This window comes from Carettochelys insculpta, chromosome 6, assembly GCF_033958435.1.
Source record: "Carettochelys insculpta isolate YL-2023 chromosome 6, ASM3395843v1, whole genome shotgun sequence".
Lineage (NCBI taxonomy): Eukaryota > Metazoa > Chordata > Testudines > Carettochelyidae > Carettochelys > Carettochelys insculpta.
Genome location: NC_134142.1, coordinates 119,014,302 through 119,041,174, shown reverse-complemented (window position 1 = coordinate 119,041,174; position 26,873 = coordinate 119,014,302). Strand labels below are relative to the sequence as shown.

Genomic DNA, 26,873 nt, shown 5'->3' with positions numbered 1-26,873 from the left:
AAGGCAGCAGGGCTAGGAGTTGGATTGGGGCTAGCGTTGCCGGAGGGAGACAAAGACAACATCAGAGGGAACTGAGTCACAATGCTCCTGCTGAGTCTCCTCTGCCTGCAGCACCAAACGGGCCCTATCAAGGGGAGCCTTTGATTCAAAACCAATAAAACAGAGGGAGAGCAGCTTATACAAACGAACATACATTTAAGTTTGGCAGTAAAACTGCTACAGGTTCTGGGATAGAGACTCCAGCTCCTGCCACTGCGGTGGGCATCAGCCATGCACTCCGTAAATGAATATTGAAAGTGTGCAGTATTATAATCTTGACTTTGCCTCGTCATGTGGCTGTGGGATAACCAATGATTCATCGTCCTGCCTACAAAAGGAGGAATAATGCTTACAGGTCTTACAGGCATGGTGTAGCACTGCTCTGCAAATTGGGAGCACACAAATACACAGCGTGACGTGTCTTGGAGTCACTATGCCAACAGTGCATCTGTTCACACTGTAAAGCTCTTCACAATGTAGCTTAGGTTCATCTGTTTTTCAGATGGCAGGCCACAAGAAAATTCTCCTTTCCCTTGCTCTACATCCTGCTCTCTGTCAATGCCAGAGCGTAAGTGGAAAGCTCCATTTTATACCCATCCTTAAGAGCAGTTTAAAATGCAATCCAAGGCCAAGCACATGGACACAGCTTGGCATTTAACTTGCCCACATGTGATCCTCTTCGGTCTGGGCAAGTCAAGCTGGCTGGTGAACTCGTAGCATTTACTCATTCTGGTCTCAGGCCTCAATTGTGTGAAAGGGACAACTTATAAACAATCACATTAAGAAATAACTCTCTTCCCACTGGTGCAGGAAAGCAGCCAAGGAGCCAAACTTGAATACAAAGCAGTATTTATATATTTATTTATATAGGTATATTTACCTCTGGCATAAAACAAAGTCTAGATAAGCTGAACAAAAAAGTGGGGGAGTCCTGAGACCTAACACCCCAAAAATTCCGTGAAATATAAATACAAATCAGAAAGAAAGGAAGGAAGCAGTGCTAAGCCCCCTCCCTCCCCGAGCAAATAAAAACCAATAATCATTAATATCTGCTCAGAATGCAACTCTACAAACTTGCTGGCAATATACAGTGATTAAAGCTGTGACAGCAACATTTAAACCAAATTAGTGCTTTATTTTTCCTTAATCCTCGCAGGGGTGCTGCAGGCTTTATTTACAGGCTTTAAGCTTTAGAAAGAGGGCAAAAGAGAAAGAATACAGGAATTTGCTTTTGAAACAAATTCTCCTAAACAGCTGAAGATTAGAAAGTGACTCCATGTTCACACTTGTCATCCTTCCTTCTTAAAACGTCTAGAGAGATGGAGCTTCATGTTCCAGATGCAGAGAGAAAGGGGAGCTCTCTGCCTGTGAGGCTGGAAACACTGGCTCAGAGCTCTCTCCCTCTCACACAGGGAAAAACTTAACTTTTCCTGCTATTATTTTGGGAAGGGGTTGGGGAGAAAACCTTTAATTATAGGTGAGTAGAGTAGAGACCTCTTTAGGAAGCTGTCTCTAAGTAGCCTGGTTGCCCAGGTGTTCCTGGGGGTTCTGGTGCCATCATGTGGCCATTTCATTTCCTAATAATTACAATCCTCCTGTGCAAATTTGGTTCCTGTTTTGCAGAGGTACTTTATGGTTTGGCTGACATGACCTGTGTGTGTAGTTTGCAGAGTATTGAGATGAAAAGTAAAGCCCTGCATGGATACAGAATTTTTACTCATCCGCAAAAATGAGCCACAGATATCCACATCCATATCTGCATCTCCAGATATAAAGCGGATATCCATGGATTTGCAGAGCTCTACTGAAAAGCCCAATAAAAGCAGAAAGTTTTTCTGAGAGTACATTCTGAGTCCAATCCTACTGTAGCTTGTAAATGTCTAAGGTATAACCACTACCACCTTGCTTTAAAATAGTTGTAAGACAGGCCTCTAGTTTAAGTATTCTCTTCCTTTTTTGGAAAGGAGGTGAGAAATGAAGCAGCCATCATCTTCAAAGCTCACAGCATGTGCTGTGCATGTGTGTTGGCAGGAAAAGGAGCTAGGTGTTATTGCAGGCTGTAGGTAGAAGCAGTGATCCTGACCCTCTGCTTAAGCATCAGGAGGCTACCTGAAATACTCCCTCTCTCACTTCAGGGCCACAACCTACCACCACCATTATTAACCTCCAGTGACTGCAACCCAGTGAAATGTGTCCTCTGTAATTATATGAAAGGCAACTGGAAAGGTCCACGGCCACTACACCTGAGAACACCAGTGGGTCGGGGCTTATAGGATGGTGATTGCAGGCAAGCGGGTGGTGATTTCATCTGGAGTAAGGCCAGCTCTATCAACAAGAGAAAACCAGAGCAGGCCTGATAGTGCTGCTCTTTATGTGAGCAGTCCCAGCAAAATCTGCAAGCTCACTTACTGATCAGAGTTTGCAAAACTGGGGCCACTGACTGCTCAGTGAAGGAAAAAAGCTGCTACTAAAATAGTTTCCCAGCTTAAAGCCAGAGCAAAGTTCAGGGCAAATGATAGTTGAGGGTGAGAGGGAAGGAAGTAATGTAAAAAGTGTCCTCTGCAAAGAGCAGCCATGGAGGATTTCCTTGTAAATTGCTGGCAGGCATGCAGAGTCCTACTGAGACTGGAGTTGTGGCTGCTTCAGACTCAGGGACCACCAGGCCACTGGCCCTCTGTCCTCTCATATTAAGCGGCTTGTGTGGCACAGAAAACCTACCCTATCAACACTCTCACTCGCTGGGCACTCAGTCCTCATTCTCTGTGGCCAGTTAATTTTAATCGGTAGATTACCTACACAGAAGTCTTGTGGCACCTTATAGACTAACAGATATTTTGGAGCATAAGCTTTTGTGGGCAAAGACCCGCTTCATCAGATGCATGAGTGGGGAGTGGTGATTTCAGAGGGGTATTTAAAGAATGGGGTCCCAGAAAAAGGGAGGGCCAGAGCTGACTAGGTCTATTCAGCAAGGTGGAAGTGGCCCATTATCAATAGTAGGTATCAAAAGAGGGAAAAAACAAGTCAGATCAGACGGGGATATAAGCCAGTCAGAGTTTAATGGGGAGATCTTAACACCCAAGGCAGAGAAGCTGCCTGTGTAAGTTGTGAGCCACTCTCAGTCTCTGTTTAATCCATGGTTAACGGAGTCAAATTTGCAAATAAATTGCAGCTCAGAGATTTCTCTCTGCATTGGATTTTTGAAATTTCTTTGTTTCAGGACTGCCACCGTTAAATCTGCTACTGAGTGTCCAGGGAGATTGAAGTGTTCCCCCACAGGCTTCTGTACATTACCGATCCTGATGTCTGATTTATGTCCATTTATTCTTTTACGTAGAGACTGTCCAGTTTGGCCAATGTAAATTGCAGTGGGGCATTGCTGGCACATGATGGCATATATTCTATTAGTAGATGTGCAGATAAAGGAGCCCCTGATGATATGGTTGGTGTCAGGTCCTGTGATGGTCACTGTTGTAGATACGTGAGCAAGTTCCTCGCCTACAGACAGCCTGCCAACCTTAAACAAATCATCACCAGCCACTACAAATCACCAACCAGTGGCTCTAGGCCTAGTACCAGCCCCTGCAACGGTCCTCACTGCCAACTCTGCTCACATATCTACACCAGTGACATCATCACAGGACCTCATACCCCTCTGAAACCACTTCCCCCATGCATCTGACGAAGCGGGTTTTTGCCCACGGAAGTTTATGCTCCAAAACATCTGTTAGTCTATAAAGTGCCACAGGACTTCTTGTTGTTCTCGAAGCTACAGACTAACACGGCCCCCTCTCTGATGCTTATTACCTACACAGGTAAGCATGCTCTGTTAATGGGTACAGGGCGGGCCTGAAACCACACAGTCAAAGAAAGGGATTAATCCTTACAGGAACCAAATCTCTAGTTCTCATAGAGATCAGCAAGAGTTGCAGATATTTCACCTGTGTGGGGCAGGCACTGAGACAATTGGGAGTTACATTTGCTATGTACCACCCAAAACAAGGAGGTAAGCGTAGGCCCCAAGAGGCATTACAGAAGCCACCTGTATTTGACTTTTAAAAAAAAAAAAAAAAGAGTATTCCTTGCTGTTTTGCTGGGGGGCAACAGTGCCAGCTGCTGGGAAATTAAGGTAATTGCAGCCATATGTTCCTTACACCTGGGGCATGACTATACCCTGCTCTGCCGTCTCAAGACAGCTCCTGGTATCAGGAATCCAGTGACTGTTGTATTTGTTCCCACTGCGAGCTGGACAGAGTCACAGTTGCTACCATAATGCAGTGGGACCTGGCCACCACGGCCCAGCCCCGGTTTGATAAAAGCTGCCTGCATCACGTGATTGCCCTTTGTTGAGGGGAAATCACTCATGCCTTTGGAGCCAGATGTGTGCTTTGGTTCAGCATTGTGGAGTGGTTTTCTCCCCAGCTGCTTTGCTTACTCCTCTGGCTGCCCTTCCGTGCTGCCACTCTTACTGCACTGGGGCATGGATTCCAACTGCAGAAGTTTCCTTCACTGTCAGTGAGAGGGGGTAGAGTGGGAGAAAGACCCACATGCAAGAGCTGCCAAAGTCTGACATGTCCTAGCTCCCCCAGCACCAATATAGCTGTCAGGCTGGGGCTTGGCCCTTGCCCCCTTTGGTTTCCTATGTAAGACACAAATAGATCAGTAAGGACAGAATTAAGAGGCAGTTTTTATACTGCTTTAAAAAATTCAGTAGTTTAGCAAGTTAAAATCTTGTAACAGTAACAAAGCCATAATACACTCAACAACTTACCCGGTGGGCCAGGGAAGCCAGGCCCTGAGTCACCTGCCCCTCCCCTCCTCGGGGGAAGCCATAGTGGGCTACCTTGCCTGGCAGAGACCAGGTGGGAACAAAGCTTCATTCACCAGTAAGTGCAGTGAAACTAGTCACCTGGGTCTCCAGAAATCTTACTCCCATGTTTCAGAACAGTCTGCGGGAGTGGTCTTCCTTTAGAACCCCTGAGCAGGAGCAGGCAGGGTGAATCTGGCCTTCCAGGCTGTCCTGGGACCAGCCAGCTCTAGCTAGAGTCACAGAGACAGTCCCCACCCTGACCATGGAAGTATGGGGTAGAGCAATAAACGGGCCCCTTAGGTAGATGTATTGGGGTGGGGGGGGGGGAGTGCCTCTTCTCCACCTCCTGAAGATGGGGGTGGGGAATCAGGAGCAAGCAGTCACCTAGGCCTGGGGTGACTAGGGGTGTTTTGTGGGGGGGTTTCAGTTCATCTGTGCAGGCCTGGTCTGCATGGAGTATAGGAAATGAGGCAGGGAGGAAAGGGTTTCTCGCTGGCTGTCCATGCAGAGCATCCCAGTGTCACCAGGAATCCCACAGAACAGGGATGCAGGAAAGTGGCCAGTGGCCAACTAGAAAGAACAGCACCTCCAGTGTATGACTCGCAGTGTGTCCGGGCGGAGCCCTCCTTTCCAGGCAGAATTCCAGTGTTTCAGCATTGACAAGCGCTCCAGTCTTGACAGGAAATTCCAGTGTTGCAGAGCTGCTGCGTTGCCATTAGAACAGACCGGCCTCTCAGCCTGGGGTTCCCAGCCAGGCCGAAGTCCCAGGGCCTGGGAGGAAGTTGGGACAAGCCTGTCCATGTGTGATCCAGTGTAACACTTTCAAATCCAGTGTTGTAGAGAGAGGGAGGGAGAAGGGTACCACGTCCCCAGAAGGGAGAGAGCCACAGAGTTGCCCAGGGCATCCCAGGATTGTAGGCTATGCTGTTTGGTTGGCATGTCCAGTAGATCCCTGGGGCTGGTGGCGTTGCTCCTGGCAGAGGTCCTCTGTATTCCTTGTGGTGCACTTCAGTGTCTCTATCGTCCCCAGGACAGAACCGGAGTAGCTCAGAGCTCTGAGGGGGAGGCAGGAGCAGGAGGGGGCGTGGAGGTTTATAGAGGAAGGCATATGGCAATTGGATAGGTTTCACAGTCCCCTTCCTCTCTCCTGGCAGAGGGCACTGGTGCTGCCAACACTCATGCACAGAGCCAGTAAAACTGAAAATAATAGTCAGTGAAGAGGTGTCCCATGTGCTCCGGGGTGGTGCTACAGTTGGTTTGCCCCTGCGAGAGCGAGAGATAGCTGTCGTGAGAAACCTCCCCAGGCAGAGCAGGAGCCAGCCACTAACCCACTTACGTGCAGGTGGAGGAAGTGGAGTTAGATTTGCGTGTGGATCCCATCACCCCCCAGGTGTTTAAAAACAGAACAATCACCGCCTGTAGGAGCAGAGACCTCCTGGTTGGCATTCCCCTGCCAAAACCCAGCCTTGCACTGGGTGACTTGGAAAGTCCAGGCCACTCACCCCCACGAGCTTCCCCTCCTCCTGCAACGTGCTCTTCCATGTAGAAGGGGAATCGAGTCACGATTTACATGTGTGTGGGGGCAGGAACAGAATTCTGGAATCCTCACAGCCCTCCTCCCCGGGGGTGGGGAAGGTGATAGGAATGAGGCCCTGGAGCCTGATCCCTGCGAGTCGTTCCGTGTTGGGACTGCCCCCCGATCCCGTTTCCTAGCAGCTCTGCCCTGGGTGGCACAGAGGACACAGCAGGTCTCATACTTACAGGCTGGGTGACTCGGAAGTGGTACGTGAATTTCTGGAAAGACAGCAACACCACAGGCCAACGATGTGTCACTTCCTGGAGAAGAGGCTAGAATGGGGCAGGGGTGAGACAGAGAACCCATTACCACTGGGCATTAAGCAATTCATCCCTTGGGTGGGCAGTGATGCTCCAAGGTGAACTGGCCTGCTCCACTCACTCAGCTTCTCTGAGGCTCAAATCTGCAAATCTGGGAAGGGACTGAGGTCCTTCTCTGCCTGTTCAGGGTTGCAGTGCCCAGTGCTGGAACTGGATGGCTGAGGGGGAACTCCAGCTCCTGCTAAGGCACTTGGGGAAATGCAGCCAACTGGGAAGCTGGCTGACTACAGCCATCTGTTGGCAGAGGGGCTGGCTCCCAGCCAGCATGCCACGGAAGTGATGGATAAGGAGATGGGTTTGAATGGTGTAAACCTAAAGCTGCAGATCTGGATTATAAATCTCTGGCTGGGGATCTGAATCTTAATGAGAATGTGGGACAATGCTGCGAAAAATTCAGAAGCCAGCATGGCTCGCTATCCTGAGCCACTGGTTTAAAGGGAACAGCTGATGCCAACACAAGCCGTGGTGCCACTAACCAGGCCGGGGCTCGTTAGCTATTGGTGACGCAGAGGTGGGTGGGTCTGAGGGAACAGAAGATGTTAGGCCCAGGCAGCAGGAGCTAACGGAAGCTAATGCAAACCAAAGCACGTGGACCTGTGCAGAGGGGGTTGAGGGAAGAGAGCAGAGGGCATTTCAGAGAGATCGAGTAAATTACAATGATCAAGAAGTGCCCCAGAAGAGAGAGAGAGAGAGAGAGTGTGTGTGTGTCTGTCCGTCCATCCTGCTTTGGAATTGGGTCTGTCATTCCACAGAGCACAGCGGCCCCACTGATAGTCACATTCATAGGCTTGTATCAAAGGCAAAGATGCCTCTGTGGGGCCAGAGACAAACAGGTACCGCAGCTGGAGGAACCTGAAACACCGCCAGGGTTTCATGTAAGGTAGGCACAGATGTCGCAGTCATCTGTGTTGGGACCAAAGGCCAGGGCGGGGGTGGGTGTCAAAGTCTCTCAGAAAGGTCTAGCTGGAGGCCAGGGAGTTAAGGCAGCTTGGGCTGTGGCCTTTGAGACATGGACCCTACCACAGAGGCAGCCACTGCCACCTGTCACCACCTGTGAGGAGACCAGCACAGCTTTTTGGGCAGACCCTGCCAGGAAAGCTCACTGAATCTAGCAGCTTCTACATCCACAGGCAGAGAAATCAGGAGCTAACAGAGTCGTGCCTCCTTCCACCTTTCCTCCGGGCACAGCTCAGCCCAGGTGCTGAGGCTCATGGACCCAGTCAGGCTGTTTCCGAACAGTCCTGGAGGTCACACAACAGCTCTGGGTGTCGGACCGACTTCAGTTGCACAAAGCCACAGTTTGTCACCCCAGTGGCTCAGCTGGGCCTTTCCCTTCTCAGACCCCCTCTGCACTACGCCCCGGCTGCTCAACTTGAAGGTAAAGGTGGCCACAGTTTGTCCCTTGCACTCATGTTGCTCCTCAGGAAGGGGGATGTGAGGGAAGGGGGCATCTCAGAATCTGGCTGTCCTTTGGTGGGGTCTGTCTCCTACCTGGATGCCTGTGGTATTGGTGGAGCTGTCCACATGCACCATGCTCTGACATGGGTCACTGGACTCAAGGCCGCAAAGGTAGATGGACACAGCAGAGGAGGCGCTGCAGAGAGGAGAGCTCTGGCTAGGACCTGGAGAGCAGACCGGCCCCTCAAACAGAACCCCACCGGATTGACGCACCATCCGGCCACCCCAAAACTGCGTATTACCCTGGGCAGCCCACCCACAGCTTAGTTACTCCCAGAGCCTGCTCCCCCAACACTGTTCCTCCAGCCCCATCCTCCTCCTCACGCCCCTACTCCTCTGCCTGCAGTTCCCCCAGCCCCCCACGCCACATCTCCCCCTCCCCCTCACGCCCCTCCCCTTCCCACTGTTCCCCCAGCCTGCCCCTCCTTCTCCCCCCACACTCCCCACCCCCCCACCCCACTCCTCCCCCTCATGCCCCTCCCCTTCCTGCTGTTCCCCCGCCTAACCCTCCTCCTCATGTCCCTCCCCTCCTCCCCCTCACACCCCTCCCATTCCCACCATTCCCCCAGCCCACTCCTCCCCCTCACGCCCCTCCCCTGCCCACTCACTCCTCCTCCCCCCCTGCCATTCCCCCAGCCTGCTCCTCCCCCCACGCCCCTCCCCTTCCCACCGTGCCCCCAGCCCACTCCCCCCAACAACTCTGCTCTTCCCCCAGCCTGCTCCTCCCCTCCCTTCCCACCATTCCCCACCCCGCAATATCTCCCTTCCCATCCTTCACCCCCAAGCCCACTCCTCCCCACACTTCCTGCTCACTGTCACCCTGCCACCCGCCGCAGCCCTGGCCCTCCATTGCCAGCCGCAGACAAGCGTTTCCACTCACTTCATCTCCAAGGTCAGGTTGGTGCTCACTGCTGTGGAGGGGCTGATGGGGATGCGGTAGGTGACGTTTCCTCTCCTGCGGACACAGAGAGCTCAGTACTTCAGAGAACCTTCAGCACAACCGGCACTGGGTTCCCTGCCCCACCCAGGCTCTGCGGCTTCCTTGGGGGGGCAGCGGAGAACGGAGCATGGGTCATTTAGCTCCTGGGGTCAGTGATGTGAGATGGAGCTGTTCATCGCCGGCACACGGCCTGTCTGGGCGATGGGCAGAGGATCCAGGAGGAACCTCCAAACGTGGCCTACATCACTGGAGTCGTTAGGTGACTGAGGGCGTGCGTGAAACAAGCTGGTGATGTCCTGGTCCCTTTCCCACTGGGTCAGGCGAACACACCACAATCATTGTTGCAGCCCACAGCACGGCCCCCCACTTGGCCCAGGACTGCCATGGGGATGGAGCCGGAGCCGGGGTAGCCTATACAGGGCAGTGGTAGGCCAGCTGGGCAGCATGGGGTAAGACGGAGTTGCTGTCCCTGCCCTATGGGTAACCAGAGGGTTTCAGGCTGCAGGAGCTGTGAGGGCCAGGCCCTGCCTGTCACTCACCTACACGTGTCGCTGGCTGCACAGTACTGCGGTGTGATGGCCATGTCGTTTTCCACAATCCGTATGGAGTGGAGCACAGTGTCTGGCCCTGCAGAGTGGGGAGAGGTTACTGCAAACTTTTCTGTGTGGAGAGTCAGAATAGTTGGAGCTGGGACTTCACTGCTCCGTGGGACGCTCCCTTCCCCCAGCCCCACTGGTGCAGTGCTGCCAGCTTTCCACAGGCTCCCCGACATCCCCCTGGTTAGTTCTCCCCAGGGCAGGGTAAGTGCACTGCCCACTCGATCTCCCACAGACAGTACTTCCCCATGCTCAGCCTTGGGGCAAGGGGCAAGGGTTTCAAACTCAACTTCCCTCCTGCATCACCTGGCCTGATTTTCAGAGCACCGGCAACTTGCAGACTCCAATGGCAGCTGGGGCACTGGTAATAAAGTCACTGGCTTTGGGCACCTACGAGCGTATTTACGAGGCTTGACTCAGGCTGGGGCTTTCAGAGCAGCACTCCCTGCACGCTGGGTGCTTGGGCGGCTGCTCAGGCGAGATTCCCATGCCGCCCAGCTGCTTGGCAGACCGCCCACAGCCAGGCTTGTTTCTCCTGGCGGTGCACACGGCGCAGGCCTCGGTGCACAGAACAAGGTCTCTTCCACCCCGGATGGGAAGGGATTAGAGGGAACGCTGCCTCGGAGATGGAGCCCCCCAAGCTCTACCCTAACTCCTTGGCCAGCTGGGACGTAGAGTGGCTGTTGCCCCTCTCTGGGCTGGACTCACGCAGGTCTCTCAGCCTCACCACCGCTGCTCATTCCAAAAAGGGGGCCCACAGCCCTGGCAGGGTGTGCGCACTGGGCCATCCGCCCCGCTCGGCTTTACAGCCCTGAGGAGCCAGAGCTACACCGAGTGCCACTGGCTGGGGGAGGGCTACATCTGGGTACTGAACTCGCCCTCCAGGGACACCACTGGGGGAGACAGGCAGGTACTGTTACCTCCAAGCCAGTTCTGGAAGCAGCTATGACTTGGGCTCTGGTGCTGGAATTTCTCTCCCCTGTCCTTGGTTTGGCAGACAGAGCAAGCTGGGGCCAAGCAGGGAGAGCCACCAGCCCTGGGCAACTGGGAGCGGGGGGGGACACCTCCCTGTGACCCAGGGAACCCTTGAGACCATTGAGCAGAAGGCCCACAGGAGCAGAAGGTTTTACAGGGGCCTGCTGGGTTGACTGCACACAGCTCACTGAAGGTGGCAGGAGAGATCTCTGCAGGACTCGTGGTGACAAGCCCGGCGAAATGTACACGGGGGCCCTGACGAGAGAGTCAGGTATTTATAATAAAAAATATGTTCTTCAGGCCCGGAGTTAGGGCCAGTCACCAGGTTGGTGGTGACCCAGCCAAAGATGCTCCTTCCAGGCAGGAAGTGATGGACACCAGGGCCCCCCCCAGGGGAGAGTGCTCGCCTGGCCGTGGGGTGAGCTGGGAGGGAAATGAGAGAGCTATAGGATTGCCCAGCTACGGTGAAAGAGGCGATCTGGGTTTGGCTGCCATGTGGGGGAAGGGACACAGGCTGGGCTCCAGGTACGGCACAAAGAGAGAGAGAGAGAGAGAGAGAGAGAGAGAGAGAGAGAGAGACTCGTGTGTGTGCGCGTGCGCGCGTGCGTGTAGCCACTCAGACTGCACTTACCATCCTGCCCCGTGCCTGTGGGGCCGGGCGGCTGGCTGATGGGCTGGGTGATGCTGCGCGGCTGCCGGGCCTGCCCCAGCGGGAAGCTGTTTCGCGACAGCGAGAGGTTGGAGCTGTATTTGGATTTGCTCTGAAGGTGGCTGAAGGGGGAGGAGGGGCTGGCGTTGGGGCTGCCGAAGACCTGTGACTGCTCCGGGATCTTTGGCCACTTGGTGTGGGAGGTCACCTTCCCCATCAGCCCCCTCGATTTGGCTTTGATATTCGTCACCGGCAGCAGGGAAGTGAGGAGCTGATCTGGGGATAAAAGGCAAAAGGAGGGATCAGAGACCAAGCACGGCAGAGCCACGCTGCCCCAGCCATGAGGGGACTGCTGGATGGACCCCACCATGGCTGGGGCCTCTGACCCCAGGTGCTTCTCTGAGCAGACGCACCATCAAGTCATCGCTGAGGAAGAAACTGAGGCTGGTAGGCAGCAGCTTCTTACGAGAGACAGGCAGAGCAACCATCTCCTGTTCATCTGTCCCACCTGCCCCTGGCGACCCCCTCCTCCAGATAACCACAGAATCCCAGGGCTGGAAGGGACCTCAGTAGGTCATCAAGTTCAGTCCCCTGCCCAAAGCAGAACCAACCCCAACTAAATCATCCCAGCCAGGAGGTTGTCAAGATGGGACTTAAAACCCCCTAGGGATGGAGATTCCACCATCCCCCTGGGTAACGCATTCCAGTGCTTCGCCCCCGCCCCCGCCCCCGCCACCCCGAGTGAAGTAGTTTTTCCTAATATCCAACCTAGACCTCCCACACCCACCACTTGAGACCACTGCTCCTTGTTCTGCCATCATTACTGAGAACAGCCTCTTTCCACCTTCTTTAGAACCCACCTTCAGGAAGCTGGAGGCTGAGATCAAATCGCCTCTTGGTCCTCTGAAAACTAAATAAGCCCAAATCTCTCAGCCTCCCCTCCTAGGGTGGGCTCCAGTTCCCTGGTCATTTTCACTGTCCTCCACTGCATCCTCTTCAATGCACCCACCTCCTTTCCGTACTGGGGGCCCAGAACTGGACGCAATGCTCCAGCTGTGGCCTCACCAGTGCTGAATAAAGGGGAACAATCACTTCTCTAGATCTGCTGGAAACGCTTCTCCTAATGCGCCCCGATATTCCATCAGCCTTCGTGGCTATGAAGGCACACGACGGACTCCTATCCAGCCTCTCATCCACTGTAATCCCCAGGTCCCTCTCTGCTGCACTGCCACTTAGTCACTCAGTCCCCAGCCTCTAACAGTGCTTGGGATTCTTCCTTCCCAAGTGCAGGGGTAGCAGTTCCTACATGGGTGGGCAAGGAGGGCAGGCAGCTCACGGGCAGGGGCGCACCTCCCAGCAGTGCTAGGCCTAGGCAGAGTCCAGAGAGGACGTTTGCTTCAGGTCTCGGCGTGTCCCAGGTGGGCTGGGCCTTACCTGTGCGGTTAGGGGCAGGGGTGGGGCTGCTCGCCGAGGCAGCAGCAGCAGCAGCAGAGCCATTGGTGGGAGCAGCAGAACAGCACGTGGAGAAACACGGAGGGCTCAAACACACCTCTATGCTGGGGCTGGGCAAGCCATAGGCAGGGACTGGTGTGTTCCCTGTCACTGCAAGACAAACACCATGGAGACTTGCTGCGCATCAGCACCAGTGGAGCAGCACCGAAACATGGACCCATCCTCCACTGTACCCTAGCACCCAGGAGCCCCCCAGCACCCAAACATGGCCCCATCCCCCCATTGTACCCCAGCTGCCAGGAGCCTCCCAGCACCGACACGCGGCCCCACCCCCACTGCACCCCAGCAGCCAGGAGCCTCCCAGCACCGACACGCGGCCCCACCCCCACTGCACCCCAGCAGCCAGGAGCCTCCCAGCACCGACACGCGGCCCCACCCCCACTGTACCCCAGCAGCCAGGAACCTCCCAGCACCGATACGCGGCCCCACTCCCACTGCACCCCAACAGCCAGGAGCCCCCACTACTGACACACGGCCCCACCCCTCTGCTGTATCCCAGCCCCCGCCGCCCCAAGATATGGCTGCATCCCCTATTGTATCAGAGTTTCTGGGAAGCTGCCTGAACTCTACCATTCTGCCTTCCAGCAGTAGGGCACTGTTGGCATTGCTAGTAGTGGCGTGGCCAGTGCAGAAGCACATCCCTGCTCGCCCGCTCCCTCTCCAGCCCGCGGAGCCGGTACCTACCTGGGTGTGGGGAAGTGCCATTGCTAGCTCTGCCTGCCGAAGCCGTGGAAGAAACCAGGTGAGTCTTATCAAAGTTCTGATTTAATCTGAAAAGCAGGACATGTGCATCAGGGCCTTTCACCCAGGGAGCACAAGGACCTTCTAGAGCTGTATGGAGCGGGAGCTGAGTGAGAGGCAGTGGGCAGGGTGGGAACGAAACCAGAGAGAAAGCCAAAGCTGGGCGGTAGGAGAGGATGGAGAGCAGATCCTGCCAAGGGAAGGTTAGTGACAGGAAAGGGGGAGGAGGACCAGGCAGGCAGAGACAGGGCAGAGCTGGGAACACAGGCCAGGCCAGGCCAAGGCCCGGGGCTGGCACTGAGCAGCTCTAGCTGCATCCAAAGAAATTATCTGAAGCTCCTGAGCGAGTAATGAACTAACCCGCCCCCTTTCCAGCAGCTAGGGGCTACTCTATGGCCCAGAGCTTTGCATGCTTTCCCTTGGTGCCGTCGCCCACGAGCAGACGGGGTCTTCCCCCAGTTACAGGTCTAACCCCAGCAGCCCTTGCCCTCAGTCCTCTCTTGGCTTGGGGTTTCATATGCTAATTATGCTGTGGGTCAAGGGTTTCATTTGATCACACTCAACTGTATTGCCTGACTACGTTCTTGAAATGTCCCCTTATGCTAGCATCACAGGAGGGAGTGAAGAGAAGTACCTGGTCTCCCCTCTCTCTTCTCAGCAGTTACCGTATCGCCTCCACCCTGTACACCCACGCTGTACAGCCTCTCTCGCCTCCACCCTCCCACTTGCTAAAGGAAGCAGCGCTCTCCCGCCGGATCTCTCTCATCGCAGAGGGCGCTCTCTCCTGGCTCACCGCGACTCTCCAGAGCTCCACTCTGTTTAGCGGGCCCCTTTTTGAGGCACGCTGACCAGAGCTGTTCCCAAGATGCCACCTGAATGGGGCTCGTTCATGACCTATAACCGTGGCCGTTAATATTGTCGGATTATTCCCCACTCCACGTCTCTTCAGCTTATTTCTCTTGCTGCCCACGGTGGCAGCTTGAGCTTTCCCTGAGCTGACTGCAAAGCTGCCCGGGAATCTTTCCTGTCTGGTCATGTGTAGAGCCAAGCGCCTCACTGTCTCTTCTAGGCTTGGCTTACACGAGGGAGGTCAGTCAACTGCAGACACACCATTGGAGCTACAGCAATTGCCTAGCTACAATTGACTTCCCTACAATCGACTTCCCTGGCCGTCCACACACAGGGAGTTCAACAGGAGAGTTTCTCCTGTCTCCCTCCCTTACTCCTCGCGATAATGGAGTAGTCCAGGGCTGACCGCCAACCCCAGAGGGTTCGATTTCAAAACTGTTTGAAATCGAACTCTGGAAGATCAACCCTGACTGAGTCAATCTTCCTGCAAGCGTAGAGATACCCCTCATCTTGCGTAACCTAAACAATGTTGGGTCCTCTGCAAATTTTGCTTCCATTTTCAGGTCACTAACAAACAATGCTGGCTCCAGCCTGGCCCCGGGATACTCAATGCTAACTTTTTGCCGTGACAAAAGCCTTTCCTAGGCTTTGTTTTTTGTCTTTTATCCAGTTCCTAATTAGGGCAGGGCTTTGCTTCACATCCCAGGAATCCTCGCTCGCGAAGACACCCTCTAGTGAAGGGCTACAGCAGGAGTTTTTGGAATGTTCCAAAATATCAAGCCGCCCGGTTCTGCTCTGTGCACCCTTTGTTGATGTGACTGAAGGGTTCTAAGAAACTGGCGAGAAGTGAGTTTTCTCTCTGGGAGCTGGGCTGGTTCGGGCATTCCTGGTTTGCTTTGTAGTTCTCTTCCGAACTTACATTTCGACCCATTTCCTCAACTGAAGTGAGGCTGGCCAGGCCGCAATTCCCAGGGTTGGTCTTAACTCTAAGTACAACAGCTCAGGTTAATATGAGCACATTAGAGCTGGTAGGTGAGCTCTGTCCTAACTCTGGGCTGTACATCTGCTCCCACTTGTTGCTCTCTAACTTATTCATGCGTTCCACACCTCCTCTTTAGCTCTTTGCAGGGCACGTGGGTGGGTGGGTCTCTCTCTCACACCCGCTATGCTGGACACCGACAGAACTGACTAGTTTAGAGACTGAGTCAGATACACTTGCTTACTGGGAGAGGCGCCTGACTCCAGGGCTGGTCCCACAGCTGGCAGGAAGGAACGGTGGCTCTGCTGAGAACCATTCTCCACTCATGCCCCTTTGCTCGCTGATGGTCCAGGCAGCCTAATGAGCCTCATGCTGCTTTCTAGCCTTTAACCTACTTAAAACTGTATTTTTTTGTTTGTTTTTCATCCACCTTTAGCTGTTTGCTCTTCAAATTCCCACTGAGCCCCCCAGTTCCCACCTGATGTGCTGGCACCCAGGCTCCTTCCTGCTGGCTGGGAGCCCCACAGTCAGAAGGATACTTGTTTGACTCACATGGCCTGGCCATTCAGCCATGCTGCTTCACCCTCTGGCCTTCCTCTTTTGTTAGCAGCACCTGCGTGTTCTGTAATGCCGAGAGACGAGAGAGAAGAGGAGGTGGCGGAGGAGGGAGGCAGCACTCAACCCGAGAGGATAATGAAAGGCAAGTAACGTACCGTGGGCACAGAGCAACCGGGACCCCAGGACCCCTGTGCCGAAAAAGGGCCAGGAGACAGGCAGTGGGCACAGCCAAAGAGCTACAGGGCACCAAGAAGAGAGAGGAGGGGAGACAAGGTGAGAGGGAAAGAGAAAGACAGAGAGGAAGGGAGGGAGGGGGACAGAAATGAAAGGCCAGAGGCAAGGAGGGAAGGGGACAGGAAATACAGGAATGAAAGTGGGTTGGGTTGGAGAAGTGCAGGGAGCAGATGGGGGTTGGCCAGAAATGGGAGGGAGAGAGAGGAAGAGAGATCAGTTATGCAGTAACGCCAGTGCCAATAACGACTTGATGCAAGTCCACTAAGACCCCATCTGCGATCGTCCGTGAAGAAGTGGGCAGGGAATCCAGGCAGGGCACCGCGCTCCCCTGCTGTGCTCAGGCCTCGGCTGATGCAAACTGGCCTAGCTCCACTGATGTCAGCAGAGCCATGGGGCCTCTTCGCTCCACAGCCAAGAGCTCCAAATGCCCAGGGTAGCCCTTCTAACAAACGCCACCAGGACACGTTTCTAGCCAACCATCAGTCCCTTGGTTTTAATTCCCCTGCTTCTCCCTTTTTGCCTGAGGCAGCTAACCAGAGCTGGCATCACTCCGGCCTCTGCCTGCTGAGCTTGGCAAGGAATAGGGAATGTACTCTGGCCAGCTCTGCAGCGTCTGCTCATTAGTCTCCACAGCCAAGAAGCTGCTAATTATCAATGTTTCTATTATCGACTCTCCCACCCTCAAGTGCTGGGTCTCATCCAATCCTTCCCACTGGGGCCCTGCTCTCCATTCTCCAGGGGACTGTGTGATCCATGTGAGGTGCCTCCAAGTGATTCACCAGTGCCCCTGGCTATTCTTCCCCAGCCTAGCACAGCTCAGTGTCAGGAATGGCTTTCTGGCCCAGATGTATCCCATGTGTGCAGAATTGCAGCCATGTCAGTCCCAGGACAGGAGAGTAACAGAGCGAGGGAGGTGCTATCTTGTATTAGACCAACTCCTGCTGTGGAGAGAGAGAAGCTCACACCTTAACGCGCTTAAAACCCCCTTCACAAAAATAGGGACACTGCACCAGAGAAGTAAACTGCATCATGGAACAGGCCAACCCGATACCCTGGGAAAACATGCTTCAGAACAGAGATGAAACCCCTTCTGACCATCACCCCAACCAAGCTGTTACCTACCTTACGGGGAACCTTAGGGGGTCATAGCAAACAACTACAACCCGTACTCAGTGGGGATCCCTTCCTGAAAATAAATCTGTCATGACCCCCCTCTTCTGCCTCCATATAGCCTCTCCGTATCTCAAAGCTCCTCATCAGACCAGAACACACCAACTCGAAGCCGCTGCAAAATCTGCAGACATCTTTTCACTGCTACAATGACCAGCACCCAGATCACACACCTGACCAGGTAGGTATCCTACCCATGCCAGGTACCTCACCCGAAGCACCATAAGCCCCAGGAACAACCACACAGGTAAGACCAGACAATCACTACACTCTTGAATGAACTTATCCAGGAGAGGGACAAAAGACGCAAACCTCCCCGCCAGCAGTGGGCGAGCACATCCCAGAGCAGCCACTCCATCACTGACCTCCCAGGCTGTATTCTCAAAGGGGAACTGCCCAACACTTTTGAAAGACGAGTCTGCCAGTGCTTACGTTCATCGCTCTCCTAGACATTAAAAATCAGGGCCTGAAGAGGCCTGCCAGATTTATGACTTATTACAATTACCTGCAACTCATCAGCTCCCTCATTGTGCCCTACAGTCGCAGCATGTTAACGCTCCACTGGACCTGGTATAGCCCCTTACAACACACACTACTGACACTAAACAATCTGTTCCACCCTGCATTCGGCTGTGATGCTGTGAATACCTCCCACCCCCAAGAAGAGCTGCGTGCGACTCCAAAGCTTGTCTGGCTCTCTCCCGCCTCACCCATCTGGCACCGCTATAGCTGTATCTTGGTTAGTTTCCCCATCTCCTTCCAGTTCCGACTGAGAAGACGGACATCATAACTCCACTTCCCCTCTACTGACATGTGTGGGCAAAGCCACATCATTCCTTTAATCCTTCCCACCCCGGGCTCGTCCTTCCTGCTCATCTCTGAATTCCCTTCCGTCTGTTGAGTTCTGCAGACCCCAGGGAGCCACCGCACGTTCTGGGGAACGTCTGCATGAGGGGGACACCTACCCATCAATATCGGCAAGTTCCTCCTCGTTGCGCAAGCTCAGCACGTAAAGCGTGGACATGGACACCACACTGGGAAAGAGACGGAGACGGTTATGTGCCTGAGGAAATATCTGCACTGTGGTGGGAGGAAAGTGATTCTCTCCGTGCAGCACCACAGCGGCTGTCAGTCTCAATGGTCCAAACTCATCAAGGTTAGGTGGGCGACTGCAGGCCAGCCACCACTCCCTCCGCAGCCCAGCTATCGTCATGGGGTGCTCATACAGGGCTCTTTTTACCCTCCGCTCCTTGACGTAACAGATACAACATCTAGCTACAAGGCTTTATGGCTGAGGTGGCTGCCATGAGGTATCCCCCTGGCCCTGAACAGGACAGTACTGTTCAGACAGGAACACTGGGGCAGGCAGGGGAAAGGATCTGAGATAGGACATCGCAGATACAGGGCCCAGCACAGGAGGAGGCCTGGAAACTAGTCTGAGAAGGAAACAGGCTCCCTCCCGCGGTGGCAGGGGTTGCTGTCTCAGAATACGTAGCCCAGAGTTGTAAGGTGAGGCCTGGGGCCCAATTCAGCCCCCATGTAAGCAGGTGTGACTCCCACAGGTGTCAATAAGAGCTGGTCTCACACACTCCCAGCACCCGCTTATCACAGAAGCCGTGAGGAGGGAGGGAGCCGTGCCCAGAGGGAGCATGCCCTGCGTGCCTGGCAGGAAGATACTCGCAGGGGAGCCAGCGGGAGCCAACGAGCAGGAGGGCATGGTGGGGGAGGTGTGAGACCAGAGCGTTGCCAGGTGCTGGGTGTGGAGAGGCTGGTAGGGTGGGGCGAATCTCTCCCTCCTACAAAGGCAGTTAAGTGTGCCTGAGGTGGGGCAGGGGTGAGTGGGGATCTCCCGAGGCGAGGCTCTGCTGTGCCGTGGGGCAGTGCACGAGTGGGGGGTGGGGATCTCCTGAGGAGGGGTCCCTGCTGTGCCGTGGGGCAGTGTGTGAGTTGGAGGGGTCTCCTGAGGAGAGGTCCCTGCTGTGCCGTGGGGCAGTGTGAGAGTTGGAGGGGTCTCCTGAGGAGGGGTCCCTGCTGTGCCGTGGGGCAGTGTGAGAGTTGGAGGGGTCTCCTGAGGAGGGGTCCCTGCTGTGCCCTGGGGCAGTGTGTGAGTTGGAGGGGTCTCCTGAGGAGGGGTCCCTGCTGTGCCGTGGGGCAGTGTGTGAGTTGGAGGGGTCTCCTGAGGAGAGGTCCCTGCTGTGCCCTGGGGCAGTGTGAGAGTTGGAGGGGTCTCCTGAGGAGGGGTCCCTGCTGTGCCGTGGGGCAGTGTGTGAGTTGGAGGGGTCTCCTGAGGAGGGGTCCCTGCTGTGCCCTGGGGCAGTGTGAGTTGGAGGGGTCTCCTGAGGAGGGGTCCCTGCTGTGCCCTGGGGCGGGGGAAACATCTCCCAGTGCTGAGGACAGAGAGCAGCTGCAGGGCTGCGCAGTGACGCACCTGAATGCCATGACGACGACCAGGGCGATGATGGTGCCTTGCAGGAAGCGCTGGCTGATGCAGGCTTGTTCCGTGACAACAGATGGGGACTGCAGGGAAATGTCGGAGAATCAGCTGCCCACCCCGTGCAGGGCTCACCCGTTTTATTCACTCTGCCCTGGGGCTTCTCCCCTGCAGCTCTGCACTGCTGGAGGCCATTCCTCCTGCATCCCACAATGCCCCACTGCCAGACGGTCCTGGGAGCAGGAGTAGGGGTGGCAGGAGGACACAGGTCCCACTCGCTGCACAGCTCCCCAGTACGCCGGGCCCAGGCTCTGCACTGAGGCCCCGGACACACCCACGCTGTCCAGATACAGCCCGTACTGTCATGCCTCACATCGCTTTGCCAAAGCCACCCCCGTACCTTGCTGGCCATTTTGGGGGGCCTCTTTTTGTGGGGCACACTTCCTGCACGGCTGAACTGACTTCCTGTTTGGCTGCAAGGAGAAAAGAGGAGGTGAGGCAGGATGTGCCTAGCGGGGGGTGCAGAATATGGACTTGCCCCAGTAATTGCAGGAAGAGAGCTGCAAGCCCCGCTGTGGGCCAATGAGCTCAGCAGCCAGCCCAGCTGCACAGAATCCTAGGGCTGGAGGGGACCTCAGGAGATCAGCGAGCCTAACTCCCTGCCCAAAGCAGAACTAATCCAACTAAATCACCCCAGCCAGGACCTTGTCAAGCTGAAACTTAAAAACTTCTAGGGATGGAGAGTCCACCACCTGTCCCAGTAACACATTCCAGTGCTTCACCACCCTCCTGGGGAAACAGTTTTTCCTAATATCCAAGCTACACCTCCCACTCTGTAACTCGAGACCATTACTCCTTGTTCTGGCATCTGTCACCACTGAGAACAGCCTCTCTCCATCCTCTTTAGAGCCTCCCTTCAGGTAGCTGGAGGTTGCTATCAAAACGCCCCTCACTCTTCTCTTCTGCAAACTAATTAAGCCTAAATCCCTCAGCCTTTCCTCAGAGGCTGTGTGTTCCAGCTCCCTAATCATTTTTGTCCTCCTCCCCTGGACCCTCTCCAGTGCACCTACATCCCTTCTATACTGGGAGGCCCAGAACTGGATGCAATACTCCAGATGTGGCCTCACCAGTGCTGAATAGAGGGGAACAATAACTTCTCTAGATCTAGAGTGGTGCTGGAATCTCCCGGTGCGCCTCCGCTGCAGGCTGACAGGGTGAACAGGCCTGAGGTGGACTGTCCCTTTCTGCCCCTTGTTCCCACGTTTGGAGGGGAGGGAGGACGCGTGTACCTGAATGCCCCAGAGCTGACCGTCGACTTCATGCTGTCCAGCCGCTTGAGCTTTGCCAGCTTATGACTCCACCTCTCCAGCTCGTCGATGCGGGTCTCCAGGTTGTCAGTCAGTTTGCAGAGCTCCTTCACCGCCCCCACGTTCTCCATGAAGATCCGCTCCTGCAGGCGGTGACACCACTCAGTGTGAGCTCTCTCCGGTAGCAGAGGGGCAGCCCCCCCCAGACCTGTCTAGCCTTCTTCTGATCAGTCACCTCAAACATGTCCTGACTCAGTGCATTGCTCAGCCCTCCAGCAAGGGAAGCACCTCATCATGGCGTGGCCATCAGGCTGCTGAGATTTACACACTGTTTTTAATGTTCACACTTTGTTGGAGCCAAACCTGGACTCTCGAGGGTCTCGGGCACTAACGGCCCTGGGCAGCCTGGCCAACTGAGCAAACCCCAATGCCCCAGAGTGCTACCAGCAGCACCCTCTTCAATATGCCAGGCACTCCGGTCCCAGGCCCCACTGCTCACAACTGCAGTGCTGTCTCAGTAGGGGCGGGGAGATGCTCTCAGGCATCGCCGCCTTATACCCCAACTCTGTTCCTGTTTTGTGTCCCCACTGTGTCTTGGCACAATCCCACCCCGGGCCCTGTGGGCAACTGGCTGATTGGTGTGCTCAGCACAGTGGGGGGCCTGCTCCCTGCACGGGGCCTCTGCACCCCACAGGTAACTCTCAACTCAAAACCAACCTGGCAAACTGTCCCTGGCAACCAGGCCCCGATGGGACACCCCACGGACACCAGCAGCCCTTTCCCCCACCCACTCCAGGCTTCGCCCCATCTCCTGCTTGCATGTTGCTATTGCAGCAGCCCCTGTAGGGTGCACTGCAGGAATCTAACTGGGACGCACAGAACACAGGTGGCACCCAAATAAGAGAGCTACAAGAGGCAGATGCAGAAGGGATAACCCCTCCCCACCACACGCACACACATCTGGCTATTGTTGCCACCTGGTCATCTAACTATGGAGGGGAATTGACCTGCAGCCACAATGGAACAGAGCCCCCAAGATCAGTCCTGTTTGTTCCCACTATGATCTCCAGCAGTGGTTTTCCACTGGTGTGCCACAACACCCTGGTGTGCTGTAAGAACTGCCAAGTGTGCCCTGAAATTTCACCAATTTCCCCTCTCCTTGGCTCTTTGGCGAGCCACCACGGTGGGGGCAGGGAAGGGATAATTGACGACCCTGCACCAGTTACAGTTCAAGCAGCAAGGCTGCCTGAGTCCCAGCAGAACCGCTCCAAGGGGAAATGCTGACCCCGCAGGAACCCGTTTGCACCAGGAGACAACTGAAATGCTGCTTCCCAGCCTGAATGGGCTGGCGGGGAGCCTGGTCCCCTATCTCAACCCCCTCGTGAGAAGGAGGGAAGGTGGGCAGATGGGAACCTGTTGGAACTGGGACATGGTATAAATGCCACACCCCAGCTCCAATGGGCTGTCTGGGAAGGGAGCCTGCTCTCTGGAGCCACCTCCTCTACCAACCCCAGCAAATAATGGAGCAACCACTGAAATGTTCAGCCATTACTCAATTACTGAACCTCTCCAACATGGGTTGTGTTTACTTGCCCGCTTTTTTTTTTTTTTCAATCTATTGAAGACGGTGTTTTGTGTGGTGGCTTTGAAACATTAATGCATTTGATCCTCGTTAAGCTTGTTGTATGCACTACTGTGTTGCAAACCTCTCTGGTAAGACCATAACCATAGTAAATGTAAGTCAATGGGATGTTCATGAGCAATCGATTTAGCTGAAAAAAGTGGGTGCGCCGTGGAATTCTCTCCTTTCAAGCGTGCCATGTTAATGAAAAGGTTGGGGACCAGTGATCTACAGGAGAGTCAACCAAACTCATGGTCAGCAACACGAAAGGCAGCAGTCAGACCAAGCAAGATCAGCACAGACACCAGGTTTTTCTCCCCTGCCAATGGAGATCAACACCAATGGAGCAAGTGCAGTGTCAGGTCACAACTGCAGTCAAGATCCAGACTGCCCAGAGCCGAAGAGATCTGAAGGATCCAGGTGCTCCAAGCCAATGGTTCTCCACCGGGGGAGGTACGCTGAGGTCTTCCAGGGGGTACACCAACTCATCTAGATATCTGCTGAGTTTTACAACAGGCTATATGAAAGCACTAGTGAAACCGGTACCATCTAAAGTTCATTCAGACAATGACTTGCTTCTCCTGCTTCATATGCCTTATGATGAAGTATAAGTACAGTATTTCTATTCCAATTCATTTATTGGATAATGAGACGATAGAAAGTCAGCAAGTTTTCAGTAGGAGTCTTCTGAGATATTTTCACATGTTTTTGTCAGTAATTGGTTTTTGAGTGAGGTGTAACTTGGTGGTATGCAAAACAAATCTGATGCCTGAAAGAGTCTGGGCAGGTTGAATAGCACTTGTTTCAAACCTCAGATTATCCTAGGGCCATTACACGTACCCTTGGTGGGCATGTGAGAGAAGTTTGGGGATACTTAATTTTCTTCCTTTTTTTTTTTTTTTTTTAAAAAAGGGGTACCTTTTTTTTTTAAATACAGTTTGAGAAACACTGCTCCAAGCTGCCTCACTGCCTCCTTTGTCATCTGACCCACAACAGGATGATTAGACACTGAGCCCTAATCTGGTAACGGTAATCAAGAAAAGGAAAGATGACAACAGGCACCTTTGCCGCACACCTGAGAGCATGCTGAAGGGTTCTGTCAAGACACCATAGTGAACAACTCGGCACGTTGAGGGTTTATACATTGAATGGATCAGGTTAATAATTTTGGATGGGATACCTTGGTGTTGCAGCAGTTTCCACAAAGTGTCTCTCTCAATCCTGTTGAAGGCTTTTTCAAAGTTTATGAAGGTTCTGTCCAGGGAGAGTTCTACTCAAGCACTTATTCTGTGATCGCTCTGAGAGTTGCTATTTGGTCAGTACAAGATCTCTTGCTTTGGAAGCTGGTCCTGAGCTGTCTGTCTATTTCTGTTTTCCTTTGCCCCAAGGTAATCCTACTGAACACTTTTCCTGGAATGTACAGTAACACGATGCCTCTCCAGTTCTTGCATTTCTTCCAGCTGGCTTTCTTTGGAAGCTGGATAAGGTAGCCATGTTTCCAGTCTTGTGGGATCTCTTCAATATCCCAAATTTTCCCATGCAGATTATACATCACTTTGACTGATGTCTCACTACCTGCCTTGATTGCTTCTGCGGGGGTGTTGCCTGGAGCCAGTGCTTTTCTGCTTTTCAGGTGGGCAGTGGCTTCTCTGATTTCTTCTTTCCTGTTCTTGACCACAGTGGACTGGATTATGAACAGGACAATAAACAGCCATCAATGAGGCATTCAGTGGACACTTTTTCAAACAGCTAGAGGACATTGATTTTGCTGATGATGTCACCCTCCTTTCACACTGACATGAAAGGTCACAACACTAGACAATACACTGCCTCAGTGTCTCGACTGGGCATTAAGAAGGGGAAGACCAAAACAATGACGATCAGCCGACCCAACAACACCACCATCACCCTGGGAGGGGATGACCTGGAAATGTTGAGCAGTTCACCTACTTGGGGAGTACTATGGACAGAGATGGAGGAACAGATAAGGATATCAATTCCAGGATAAGGAAAGCAACAGCTGCATTCAAGACTCTCCATTCCGTATGGAGTTCACAAATAATATCTGGGAAGATGAAACTGCGGATCTTCAATACAAATGTGAAGAGTGTGCTCTTGTATGGATGCGAGACCTGGCGTACTAAAAAGTCTTCAAGTCACAAGCTACAGACATTTATAAATAGATACCAGAGGTACTTCTGTCATATCAAATGGCAAGTCTTTGTCACAAATGAGGAGCTTTGGAACAGAGCAGGACAAGAACCACTTGATGTTTAAATCGAGAGAAGAAAGTGGGGATGGCTGGGCCACACTTTCAGAAAACCATCATCCAGCAGACTCCATCAAGCTCTCAAACAGAACCCACAAGAACAATGCAAAAGAGGAAGACCTCGGACAATGTGGAGAAGATCTACTGAGATTGAAGGACAACAGCTGGGGCGCTCCTCGAGTCAGCTGGAAGTTTTGTCCAGAGACAGAGTGAAGTGGAGGAGACCTGTAGCTGACCTGTGCTCCACTCGGAGCACAAGGGTTTAAGTAGTAACAATTTGATAAGAGATTTTTTTTTTTTGGATGGGGCACAGGCCTTGCAAGAACCTAGTTAAGGGAAGCCAGGAACCTGCCCTCCCTCAGGGAAGAGCTGTCCATGTCCACCATCACTGGGCTCAGGTCTTTCCCACTGGCCCTCACCAACCAGCAGGGACATGACTCCAGACTGCAGGTTGCAGAGTGACCACATGCCAATGCTCAGTGACTGAACATATCTAGCTGGAACTAAAGCAGGAGAGACTTTTACACAAGGTGCTGGGAAGAGACACGTTTCCAGGCATCAGATTTTGAGTGTTACATCTCCTTCTTTATGCAAAGGGGGGAAATAAAACTCAGCACAATTCCCCATCCTCCCCTCACCCTCATAATCACCAACTCCTACTCATCCCCCATCTGCTCTGACCTTATTCACCACCAGGAAGTTCTCGATGGTTTTCCCATTGGCAAAGACCATGTCTCCAGTGTCTTTCACTGCTTCTGGGAGAATCTCCTTCACTTCCTGAGCAATGACACCTGCAGGGAAACCACAGCACGAATCACCCTGGCTCTGGCCCCCGCAGACACCTTCCACAGTTGCTGACTCCTTCTCAGGAGTCACCTGACTGCTGACGTGAGCCCCACACTCTATGCAGTGATTAACAGGAAACCAATATCCATCCCAGAGCTGCCAAGACACAGCATGCAGGGAACTTCATTTCCTGAACGGCCTGTGCACAGCCAGAACGTATCCCCCATCTAAAGCCAATGAAAAACAGCTGGATAAATCTGATTCCAGGTTCTGTGTATGCCTTATATGGATTCTGCAGTTTCTTTGAACAGCTGCAGAGCTGACGTGAGAGGCACCAGTTCAGCTGGCATGGAGCAGCATGGGGCACTGCAAGTTGGGTTGGCACCAGGACCATACCTGTCTCAGACGTGCTTTCAATGCCCACAGTGGCAGCAAACTCCGGCTTGTAGTTATAGTGCACCAGCCGCATACGGGAGATCCTCTTCAGCTGTTCTGTGGTGTCCACCTGGACGGGGCAAACACAGATCTGTAAGTTGGACGCTGCTCTGTAAGAGTCCAAGAACCTGGCCCCAGGCAGTGAACAGCAAGGGTCACAAGAACTCTGAGCAGAGTCCACAGCAGCGGGCCCATAGACACCAGACCCAGTATGAGAACACCCACCTCACCAGACATCTTCTGTCAGACACAGTCTGCTACCCAGGGTCAAAATCCACCATTTGTCAAACAAGGACCAGACCAAATGACTCAAGAAAAGGGAGCGAGCCCCACCAGGCCCCAGACACCGCGGGAAGGGCAAAAACAGCACTCAGAGATTTGACAGAACGCACCCTCCCTGCACCCTTACAATCACCAATTCCGACTTGTCCCCCATCTGCTCTGCAGAGGCTACCACTGATCTGATTCACCCCCAGGAAGTTCTCAATGGTTTCTCCATTGGCAGAGACCATGTCTCTGAGACTAGTGCCATTTGATCTTGCTGGAAGAGATTATCCCTACCAGGTCAATTAAGACTCCCCCAGGGTCCCCCCTCCCAGGCTCTGACAGGTTGCTAGTTTA

The 26,873-nt window shown here is 53.7% G+C and overlaps 1 protein-coding gene across 4 annotated transcripts in view; it reads right to left on the bottom strand.

Annotated features, from left to right (window-relative positions):
* Positions 1 to 205: 205 nt before the first annotated feature.
* The window catches only part of MYRF (myelin regulatory factor), a 107,549-nt gene continuing 80,881 nt past the window's right edge, over positions 206 to 26,873 (bottom strand). For 3 of the 4 annotated variants that reach the window (XM_074998039.1, XM_074998042.1, XM_074998043.1), the window contains 15 exons: positions 26,214 to 26,322; positions 25,713 to 25,822; positions 21,124 to 21,284; positions 20,235 to 20,307; positions 19,832 to 19,920; positions 18,369 to 18,437; positions 16,155 to 16,235; positions 13,557 to 13,642; positions 12,795 to 12,962; positions 11,343 to 11,636; positions 9,680 to 9,767; positions 9,081 to 9,155; positions 8,234 to 8,336; positions 6,608 to 6,694; positions 206 to 6,109 (listed from right to left, as the gene is read on the bottom strand). In XM_074998039.1, coding sequence (XP_074854140.1) covers positions 6,023 to 6,109; positions 6,608 to 6,694; positions 8,234 to 8,336; positions 9,081 to 9,155; positions 9,680 to 9,767; positions 11,343 to 11,636; positions 12,795 to 12,962; positions 13,557 to 13,642; positions 16,155 to 16,235; positions 18,369 to 18,437; positions 19,832 to 19,920; positions 20,235 to 20,307; positions 21,124 to 21,284; positions 25,713 to 25,822; positions 26,214 to 26,322 — 1,680 coding nt within the window. In that variant the 3' untranslated portion in view covers positions 206 to 6,022. The remainder of the gene's footprint in view (positions 6,110 to 6,607; positions 6,695 to 8,233; positions 8,337 to 9,080; positions 9,156 to 9,679; positions 9,768 to 11,342; positions 11,637 to 12,794; positions 12,963 to 13,556; positions 13,643 to 16,154; positions 16,236 to 18,368; positions 18,438 to 19,831; positions 19,921 to 20,234; positions 20,308 to 21,123; positions 21,285 to 25,712; positions 25,823 to 26,213; positions 26,323 to 26,873) is intronic. The other variant, XM_074998041.1, reaches the window with a different exon arrangement.